Genomic DNA, 11,347 nt, shown 5'->3' on the forward strand with positions numbered 1-11,347 from the left:
TAATATTTTTTTTTCGAATACTGGCCGTGTTACTAAACAATAATATTAGTTTTAGCTTAGTATTTCTGTTAGCTCTTGCAAAAACTTACACAACTTCAACCAAACTTAAATATCGAATTAAGTATTGTAAGATTTATAATTATCAAAATATGACAAAACTATTTTTGCAGTTGTATATGGGAGCTGCTTGAAAGGCTACTTTAATCGAACCCAGCTCAATTGTTTTTGAGTTATCATGGGAACGGGCAGACGAATAGTTAATAACAATAGAATAGCTAAATCGACCTAAAATTCGACGCTGACCAAAATCATAATATATTTGTGTCTATATCTCAGGCATCTATTTCTTAGCATTACAGATGGAGTGATAAATTTATAATTGTAGCATTTTGTCCATACACGTACATATGAAAACAATAATGTTTTAAAAATTTTGTTTAATGCATGTAAGAAATAAATTATAGGAAGAATTCAAAGATGAATAAAGAGAGTACATCTTACCCACACTTGCTTAAAATCTACCCAATATTCATTAATTATTATGCACTAAAAATAATCAGCACTCTAATTCGAAAATATCTCTGATATTGAATAAGTGAAAAAATTGGTAAAAACTATAAAGTAAGGTAGAAATTACTTGTGATGATGAACATCATACATATTTATTCGTTTTTTCTACATAATTTTAAAGTCACCTACTGAATTATTCAATGGACATATTCAATGTGTTTCATATGAACGTGTACCTTTTTCATAATTTTAACATTTCGTTATATAGGTACATATATAAATATACGATCCAAATGAAATTCATTTTACATAATAAATTATTTAGGAAATATAACGGATATTATTATTTCATAAAATGTTACATTATATAACAATATGTCAATAGCAAAATAATAGCCCGCCAATTAGATTACTTTAATTTACAGTTTCTATATACATACTTATATAAAATAAGTAGGTATATGAGAACAAAATAAGAATAAAATTTTATTATTCAAGTCACATTTTTTGTTAAGTTTCAACGTTAAACTTATAAAATTAGGAAAGCAATTGACCACAAAACCATAGCACTTAATTTTACATTTATTTTTTTTGATTATATATACGTATTATGTACATATATGTATGTGCTAACGACCTAATTTTTTTGTAATTATTCAATACAAACGACAAAACCTTTTAAATACTTTTTCCATTTTAATTATTATTTATATAAATAAGTAAAACTTCTATATGTAATGAGAGCTTCATATACATACATACAATTTAAACTTCATATACATCCATACATATTTACATACATACATTTGTCTATTTGTTGATATGATGAATATTTTCATAATAATTCAATTAAGAATATTTTTCTGTTTCATAAAAGCATGGTTCATTAGCATAACAATAAATCATATTTCAACATAACATACTTTTTTCATTATACATACTGAAATACTAAAATTATTTTTGATCAATAGGTGCAATTTGCTTTTATTCATACATAAGTGTTAACGCGCAATTGTAATTCTATAAATTGATAGGTGATGGCTCTATTAACTTATTCTTAAGTGACATTTTATAAATTTAGATAACTAATAATCTATGTATATCAGTTATAATTTAATTGATTAAATATTTCATGTAATAATAAATTTAGATTTTGAAGAAGACGAGAAATATTTAAAAAACGTTTATGCAAATATGTTAAAGTAATTTAATTATTTTTGTTCTTCGAGGAAATAACGTAATATATATGTATATATGTAATCCATCCCGTAAGAATTCAGTACATTATTCAATATACGGTTGTAGAATCATAAAAAATCAAGCATGTACATACATACATAATCTGTACATATGTATTTATTAACACTTTTTTTTGTAAATTCCAATATACCAAAATTATATTAGAATTATACTTGTACAATCTACATTTAAATATAAAATTTTTGCCGCCAAAAAAGACTTTTTATAATGGTCAAACTCCCACCTAAATTTGTTTTAGTTAACGTGGCCTTTTTTTATTTCGTCTGGATAATGAATAAGACAATAAGTATGATAAAAAGAGAAAAATATAAAAAAGCTAAGTTCAAAGACATCAAAAGATACCAGGAAGAATAAACATTCATAAATAATTTTTGCTTAAATACATACATACATACATACTTTTATATTCCTCAATTCTCTTTTATTGTATACATATTTTGTAAACATGACTAAATAATTTTTCAAAAGATTTAAAAAAAGTTTAGCTTATATATTCATTTTTGATAATATTCTTTTTTCACAAAAAAAAATAAAAAACAATTTGGACTTGTTTGAAAAATCGCATTAAATATTTTGAAATTATTAAGAAGGAAGTAATAATCAAAGGGAATCTGATTCTTACAAGCAAGAGAACTTCAAAATTATGTTTTAGTAATGACAAAAATAAATTACCATTCACTAACTATCTTTAATGTTTTCATCGCTTAAAACATTATTGGAACATTACTTTCTTAAATATTACCATTTATCAATAAAATATTAAAGATGGTATTATAAACCGGTGATTACAACTAAATGTATTATTATTTGGGTACATTATGTATGTATACATGTATATAAATAATTCAACAATCCGTTGTAAATTGATACCATACAATTAATGGTTATTACTTTGATTAATTAACTAAAGTATGTAAAAGCAATTGGATTTAGTCTTCATGTCTAGCATACTCTTTTCCTCAATCTAATTTGTATGGATCCTTTCACAGTCAAAAAATAACTGAGTTATATTTTGACAACGTCAAATTTTAAGTATTACAAAATTGATACAATTCGTTAAAAAACTTTTGATGACAAAGAATCTGGTGCGAAATAAAATTTATTATTTATTAATTAAATAATTGAGTTAATTTGGGCTCGTGAAAGAACTTTTTATTCATTAAAATTTAAGTAAACTATTTTTGCTTATAAAGAGGAACATATAATGTGGTTGATATACACTCATTTGCACACACATTTACTTAAAACATTAAAAAGGTTAAATTAGTTTTAAAAAAAAATCTACTTGAGGTCAACATTTAAAGAAAATTGAAATTATCTTATTATATAGTTTATTAAAATATTACATTTTAAATACTTTTTCACAACAGATACCGACTTCATTTCCTCGTTTTAAATAAAATCCAATTTAATAAATTTTTATTATTAACTGAAATTATGTTTAACTGAAATTATTTTTCAATTAGAAAATAATAAAAACAAAAACATCAACATGACGTTATTCACAATTATCACTATTCTCAATTCATTATAAATTTCAACTATATAATAATATGAAATGTGGAATGAATAAATTCCACATAATTGAGAATGTAAAAAATTTTGAATTCACAATAGAAAAAGAGATTGTGGTAGCGCAACTAGTAGATAAAGCATTAATTTGTGCACATTGATTTTTTGCCTACATTATGTGCTAAAGAAAAACATTTATATGAAATTATTGAAGTATAACTTAATACAAGTTAACAAAATATGAAATTTAGAATTACAGTCTAATAATCTAATAATGGATGTTGTGGCGAATATTTCGACGATTAAAAATGATAATATGGGCGGGAAAAGAATTGGTTGCAGCAAAATTTATATTTGTGCAAAATGAATTCAAAATATTTGGTTTACGTTTATAAAAATTGAAACGAAATCAAAAATTTTTATTATAATTGCATTGTTTTGTTTATCAAAATTTATCAGGTTATAATGTGTTCAGAAACATATGATATTTTTAAACTTTATATATGTACGTATGTAGTTTTATATTTTCCTCCTAAATCTAAAAAATTAAACAAACTATTTTTATAAAATACAGTAGTTTTTGTTTATAAGGCATAATTATTATTTTTTTATAAGCTAGTACTACATAAATACATGTATGTATAACTTAATTAAAACTCTTGTTTTTGCCTTGAGTTTTTTAAAATTTTTTGTATCATAAAAATATCACTACATTTTAAAATGAAGATTACACACTTCATTATCGATGACTGCTAACAGGGGTACGAAAAATTGTCAATTGTCATGTGTTCCATATAAGAAATGTCAAGAACTTTGTTGTTTGTTTAGTTTTTTTTTTTTTTTGCTGTGCTTTACTTTTTTACCTCAAAATTTAAAGAAATTTTGTGAAAATGTCTGAAACAAGTGAAATGCAAAAAGATGAAGTTGAAGCTTTAATATCAATTTATGAAGGGGATCAAAATTTTAAACAGTTAAATACAACAACATTTCAATATAAAGTGAATAATTAAATGAAGGTTTTAATTTGCGGTTAATTTAAAGAAAAATATTTTTTTAGTATGGTGAGGACGATGACAACAAATCATTTTTAGTTGAAATTCAATGGGTTGAAAATTACCCGAACGAGCTGCCAAATATTAACATGGATACGTTTTTCAACCGGAATTTGTAAGTACAATATATTAAACTTTATTGAAAGATTGTAAAACATTGATGAATAATGATTATTAGCATCATTTTTTAATTTAAAGAATTCCTGAAGTCAAAGAAAAAATTAAATCAGTTCTTATAGAAGAAGCGAATCAATGGATTGGTTGTGGAATGACGTATACTCTTTTTGAATGTCTGAAAGATAGAATTGATGAACTGGTTGAAAACCAGCCTGATACGCAAATTTCAAACACTGCTGTTGATTTATCCTCTAATGTAGAAACTCTAAAATTGACTGAATCAGATTCTCTACAAAAAAATACAAAAAAAGAACAATTAACCAAATCTCAAAAACGCAGACAATGGGAAAAGACAGACCATAAAGGAGAACGTCCTAGAGGTTGGGATTGGGTAGATATCAGTAAGTAATTTATATTTCTAATTTGAATTTAAAGCTGAAATTTTTTGGCTTTTTTTAATTGCAGTCAAGCATTTGTCTCAAACTGGCCACAAGGAGAAACATCTAGGGAATGTAGAAGAAATCCTCTCTAATCCGAACGCTTAGGAATATTTTTTTGTAATTTATTGAACACATATATAGTATACATTATTTTGTATATAGATAAAAAGAAATAGCAAAGTATTTAATTGTTTATTTTACATCAAAAATTTTGTAACTAAGGTTAACATTGTTATAAAGTGTATTGCATATAAAATCTCGAAATGGAAATACAAATTTGTACAGCAAATCGATACATGAGTTTCGCAAATTATCTAATTTTTTTGTGTTAAAAAATACAAATGTCGAAACCGATGAAAATCTAAAATGTGTATAAAATTCCAAAATATGTACTATGTACCTATTAGTTTTTGTGTAAGATGGAACTAGATAGATTCATACATTTATATACATATTTTGTTAACATACATAGGGAACCCACCAACCTTTTATAATCGTGTAAGTTCACTGTGAGGAAAAGGAATTGTTTACATGACTTCCTATACCAGTACCTATTGAACTACTTAGTCCTATCATCGACAAATCACGTTGTGCCACATCGGCCATTCTTTGATATCTTGCTATGTGATCTAAGGCATGTGGAAGCAATGGTCGGACAGCATGAATTTCAAACATTGTTAAATTATCTAACTTTGCATATGTTCCTTCACCTTTAATAAAAGTATCTATTGAAGTTCGCAATTTTGATTCTCTAATGTCAAATATATCTTTAATAACAGTCCTAATTTCACTACTTCTAGGTATATCCTCACGGGCGGTACTTAAAATTAACTGAGCAACAATCATATAATGCTCACATGGCATTTTAATGAAAAACCTACAATATTTTCTTTGATATTAAAGATAATTTACTATGAATTTATTCACCTTGATCGTTTCTCTTCTTCCTTTAGTTCTTCTAAAATTTCAAGTTCCATCCAATCCGGAGGAACTATTCTACATTTTTGCTGTTTTCTCAAATGAATTGCTAGCCATAAGGGAGTTTTAACTGGTAAACCAGCCCTAAATGGTCCAATGCTGCCACTAATTAGATGAATAGCATCAAAGTTAAAATTGGGTATGATTCCAATTTCAGTCTGTTCTCCTACGAATTCTATTTCACAAGGCTCCATTAATTTGAATAAATATTGTAATGAAATATGAAGCAAATTAAAATATATTTAATACTAATATAGTTTGCATGTTGCAATTTGCAAAATCAAAATAAAGAATTGTCTCAGGTTGAACAAAATTGAATGAAGTTTAAATTTATTTGACACTTCTATTAAATTTTTCCCGGCAATTTTCAATATTAAGGGGATTTTACAATGTTGCACGAAAAAATTTTACGTAAACGGGACTCTTTTTCCTACTCTTTTTTCTATTAATTAGTAGAAATTATGATTTTTATTTAAATTTTTTTCTTTTCATGAAACTCTTATCCATCTCCATTTCAAATCTCGGAAAATTGAAAAAAATTTATTGAAATCTAATTGTTTTCGTTTAAAAATAATTAAATAAAAAACAATTATATAAAAAACATAAAAACATAAAAATTCTCACATTTTATTCACATAATAGGAATTTTATGAATAAAATGTGAGAATTTCGAACATCACCCCGAAAGTTTGATTATCCTACAGAAAATTAGTCCGCGCGGCTCCAAGAAATGTCAATTTCCTTTGGAAAAACTCATCTTAAAGCGAATCACCTACATTAATTCCTCGCGCGAATTATGTAAAATGTACAATTTCCATTCATATTTCAATTCACATTTTTTAAAGGCATGGCTTTTGCCGTTAGCTTTCACATTTATAGAAATTTGGAAAAGCTTGTAGTTTCGGATATATGTATAAGATGCCAAAAATTCAAATATTACAAATTTCGAGAGAGAATAACTTGAGAAGGGATGGTGGTGGAAAAAAATTTTCTTCAAATGAAATGAATTATTTGGTGTCTAAAAGCTGGCAAAACTTTTAAAAATGAAAATGGAATTTTAGTGTTTTTTAGGGCTAAAAGTTTAGTGTTGTTGGTATAATTTTCAGATTTCTATCATCAAAGGTGTAGAAGTTTTGTAAACACGTCTACGAAACTTGTAATGAATGAAGTGAATGGATTGATATTTGAGATAATTGGAATTGATAGCAAAATTATCAGATACCAGAGTTCTGTTTGTAGAGCCAGAGTTTGTTCAACCTGGAATGGATGAAGTTTTTCTACCTTTCACTGTTTCCCAAATTTCCACTTCGGAAAAGTGATCCAGTACATTAAAGTATAGAAAGGTTAGTCAAGCGTAGAATAATTTTTTATTTACAAAATTACATCGTCATTTAAGAAAATCTACATAGGTCATATGTATGTAGAAATGTGCAGAAATTTTGTGTTAATTTTATATATAGAAAAAAAATAAAAATTTGATAAACATTTTAATACACAAAAATGTAGGAATAAGCTCCATCAGAATTTAGATTTTACTACTTTTAAGTCCTTTATAATCATTTTAATATTCTGAGTTTTTATCAGAATAAAAATATGACCCTTTGCAACAAAATTACGTTTTTAACATCACGAAAAAATCAATTTACTTTAACGTTTTTATCAATTTCCACAGAACTATAACTTGATTCGGTCTCTTCACCTTCGTTTAACATAAAAAAATTTTAAAATTTTAAAAAATTAATACAGTAAATAAGTAATGCTATGCATATGAATTTTATAAACCAACAAATGATACTAATTTTCAGCACTAGCGAAGTAAATGTGATGGACGGAATCACCTTACTTTAAATAAGTGTGCGAGAAAAGTGTATTGAATTTTGCACTTTTGAAATTTTGTTTACTATATACTTATGTAACTGTATATTAATTTCAAAAATCTTGTAAACCTAGTCAACCTTTTAAATTTTTATTTAAAGTAAACTCAATATGTAGATACTTATATTGGACACATTAAAGGGTCCCATTATGTATCTCATTTATTTGTAAAAGATACACTAAAATTCTCGTTTTAAAGACCACCTTTTTCACCGGGTGATATGAGTGGAATGGTAGTGAACATTAGTGATCTCTTCAAATTCAAATGTCCATGTGCATTATGTTACAAATGTATGTTGACAATGTACGTTAAATAAAATAAATTCTTTGAATTAAGAAACAAAAGAAAATGAAAAACTCAGTGTGTAAAAACTTAAAAAAAATTAGTAACTAAAAAATCCATAAAAATACATAAAAAAAATTTTTAAAGATTCACATTTTCTGTAAAGTAAAATTAAATTTTCGATTCCTTTCCCACTCCATTCAATTTACACTTCTAAAATAATTCTACATATGTACATATACTGGTATACATAATAATATGTATGCATATGTCCTTAATCACCTAATTTCTTTTCAAAAAAATATTAAAATATTTTCCTTATTTTCTCTAAATTATTCTATATAAATTCATTTTTACTTTAAGCAAATTAAAATAACTTAAAAATTAAATTCAAATGGTTTGTTTATAAAGAGGTCGTAATGGTAATATTTCATAAATTATTGAAAATAAGAAAAGTTCATTAAGAAATTATGAAAGATTACCCCCAGAAATTATGAGATGCATATTTGGCGTAAAAGTGGAAAAAATTACATTCGACCGAAAGAAGCGCAAAATGGACGGTATTTTATAAAATTTCAAAATTGTTGATTCTCATAAAATAAGTCTTTACTTATTTCTTAATAAGTTAATTATAATCAATGGAGATATAATTTAAGAACTTTACAGATAACAATGAAAACTTGTGATTGTTTTTGTTTTGTTTGTGATTGGCTCAATTTTCTTAAATGTGGCAAATCTGTTACTATTGTCACATGTCCATGAGATTATTATTTCCAATACTTTTTCGTTTATTCAAAAAATGTCGTCACTAAATAAACTTTAAAATCTAAAAATCTAAAAGAAAGCCTGGTATATTTCACAAATCTCAATTAACTAAACAGTTTTATCAAATCAGAAAAATGCGATAGGTGTAAATTGAAAACATTGTTCATATTATTGAAAAAATTGTACTTACATTTATAATTTTTAAACTGTTCTCAAATTATATTAAATTTCAATATCGTCGGTTAAAAAGCAGAAAGCACTAAGTGCATTTTTTGAGAATTCGGATTTCATAGATGAATGTAGTTTATAAATCCAGAAATTAAAGAGACCAATCCCATTGCACTAATTGATTAGTTTTGCAATTTTACGATTTTTTCAAATTGACTTTACTTAAAACACAGTTTCCTGACTTAATGCTTTCTGCTTTTTATCCGACGACATTTTATATAGTATTATTCTTTCTTAATATTAAAGAAAATGAGAGACGACTTGTACTATGACTGTCGAATCAGCTTTTGTACCTTCAAAAGAAATATTAAGAATAGTTTTTTTCACTTTACATAATAATTTTTAAATAATATGCGTTTTTCAATAGATTTATAAGTGGAAAAAGCAATAAAACAATTTGTTTTACTATATCTTTTAATGCTTTTTTTTTTATTTTTTCAATTTGTTAATTGTGATATAATTTATAAATTTCTGTCTTATTTTTTTTAGCAAAATTAATAAATTTAAATTCAGATAAATTTATAAGTAATGATATCGATAGAATAAAATACAAATTCACAATACACCTACAAACATACCGGTAAGTAAACTTCAATACTTTTTTAAAATAATGAATTGGAATGTAAAAATAATAAGTGGAAATTATTTCCGAAAAATAAGTAAATTAAATTAATTCATGACAATGACAGCAGAGATAATTCATAAACGCAGTACGGAAAAACAATCACTGCGGAAGGCAATACTGCAAAAAACATAACTTGATGAATATGCAATATATTTTTAACTATTTTGTAAAATCGACACAGTTCATACGATTTATCTGCTAAAGATCACTAGCTAGATTTTTGTTTTTAAATTTTAATATTTAATTTAAAGATCACTAATAAGATATTTGTATGAGATGCTGTGTTAACATGTAAGTATGTTAAGACTCTTATTAATTCTGCTTTTTGTAATATTTTATTCTATCGATTAATCAGAAGAAATCTTGTAAGCTAGATTTTGTAATAATGCATACATGCTTTTATATGTTTTAAATAAAAAGAAAACATTGAAAATACAAATAAAGAAAATATCAAAAAATATCATTAATATAAATTTTAAGCTTAAAATAATTTTGTTTTTCTTTTTTTTTTTGTTTATTTATAAAATATTTAAGGCATTTCATCGTGACTTAAATTAATATCAAAATTTTCATCTAAAATTACTTTAAAATTTATTTACTTTGGTAATGTTTGCTAAAAGATCAGTTATGACATTATCCTAAAGAAAGTACACAAAATTAATATTCTACAGAAATTCAATATTTCAATATACTTTTTTTTTCATAGAATATTTAAGTACTGCATAATATTAGCAATTTACTTTAGGTTACTTTTATTAGGTTGATGCCATAAAAAGATTTGCGTTTCTTAGAGGATAATAACATTAATTTCGAATTCAAATAAAAATACAAAAGTAAAATTTTGTAAGTCTGGGTATTGTGCAAAAACAAAAAAAAATTTTGGTTTTTATATACTTTATTTTAGTATTATGCTTTTTGAAAGTTCAATTAGGTTATATAAATATTTTAAGCTTAGAGAAGTTAAGAAATTTTTTATTAAAGTCCAGAAGAGATTTTGATAATAAAAGAATAATATTTTAAAAAGCATTAAGGTTAAAACATGAATTCGTTTCATGCGTTTTTTAAATTTAATTTGAAATATTCCGAATAACGTGCCTAGTTTTTAAGAAGACTTTTCGTATTGATATACTAAAATTAAAAAAAAATATGAAAATACCCAAATTTACATAATTTTACTTTTACCTAAATTTTAAAATTAATTTAACTAAGTTTTTAAAAGCTAAATATTCGAACCTATGAAAAACATTTTTTTTTAAATTAACATTTTTAATAAATAGTAATATTAATTCGTTTTTATTAGTAATAGAATTTAAGCTTCATTGTATAAAAATTTTTTTTTAATTGCACATCTTTAAGTTTTTTAACCTTCTAACTTTATAAATATTTTTATCTTTTGCTTAATTAATATAAATCGGAACTAAGTGTCCGCAAGAAGTAAAATATTTCATAATTTTTTGAATTTAAATCGTTCATTTCAAACCATTCTCTATTTCATATTTTTAATTTTTAATTTTTGATATTACGACCTAAATTACATTTTATTACTGAATTATAACTACACATTAAGTTGACTTATAATTTAATTAAGTTCAGTTAATCTAATTCAAAAACAATAATATTCGAGAATAAATGAAACTTAATTTAAAGATTTTATTTTTTTAACTAGATGAAAATATACGGAAATACATAATACGGGAATAAT

General features: G+C 24.5%; 2 protein-coding genes across 2 annotated transcripts; one reads left to right on the forward strand and one right to left on the reverse strand.

The window, feature by feature from the left end:
• The first annotated feature begins 4,137 nt into the window (after positions 1-4,137).
• Positions 4,138-5,074, forward strand: LOC129615306 (RWD domain-containing protein 4). Its single transcript, XM_055530444.1, has 4 exons — positions 4,138-4,280; positions 4,340-4,449; positions 4,533-4,852; positions 4,917-5,074. Exons 1-4 carry the CDS (start codon positions 4,173-4,175, stop codon positions 4,994-4,996), a joined length of 618 nt encoding a protein of 205 aa, XP_055386419.1. The 5' UTR covers positions 4,138-4,172; the 3' UTR covers positions 4,997-5,074.
• Positions 5,075-5,190: 116 nt separating this feature from the next.
• LOC129615307 (probable DNA replication complex GINS protein PSF2) lies at positions 5,191-6,165 on the reverse strand. The gene is made up of 2 exons (XM_055530445.1): positions 5,819-6,165; positions 5,191-5,768 (listed from the first exon to the last, which is right to left on the reverse strand). The coding sequence occupies exons 1-2, from the start codon at positions 6,061-6,063 to the stop codon at positions 5,396-5,398; spliced, it is 618 nt and encodes a 205-aa protein (XP_055386420.1). The 5' UTR covers positions 6,064-6,165; the 3' UTR covers positions 5,191-5,395.
• Between the last annotated feature and the right edge of the window lie 5,182 nt (positions 6,166-11,347).

The sequence above is a fragment of the Condylostylus longicornis genome, unplaced genomic scaffold, assembly GCF_029603195.1.
Source record: "Condylostylus longicornis isolate FDR11 unplaced genomic scaffold, ASM2960319v2 ptg000135l, whole genome shotgun sequence".
Taxonomy (NCBI): Eukaryota; Metazoa; Arthropoda; class Insecta; order Diptera; family Dolichopodidae; genus Condylostylus; species Condylostylus longicornis.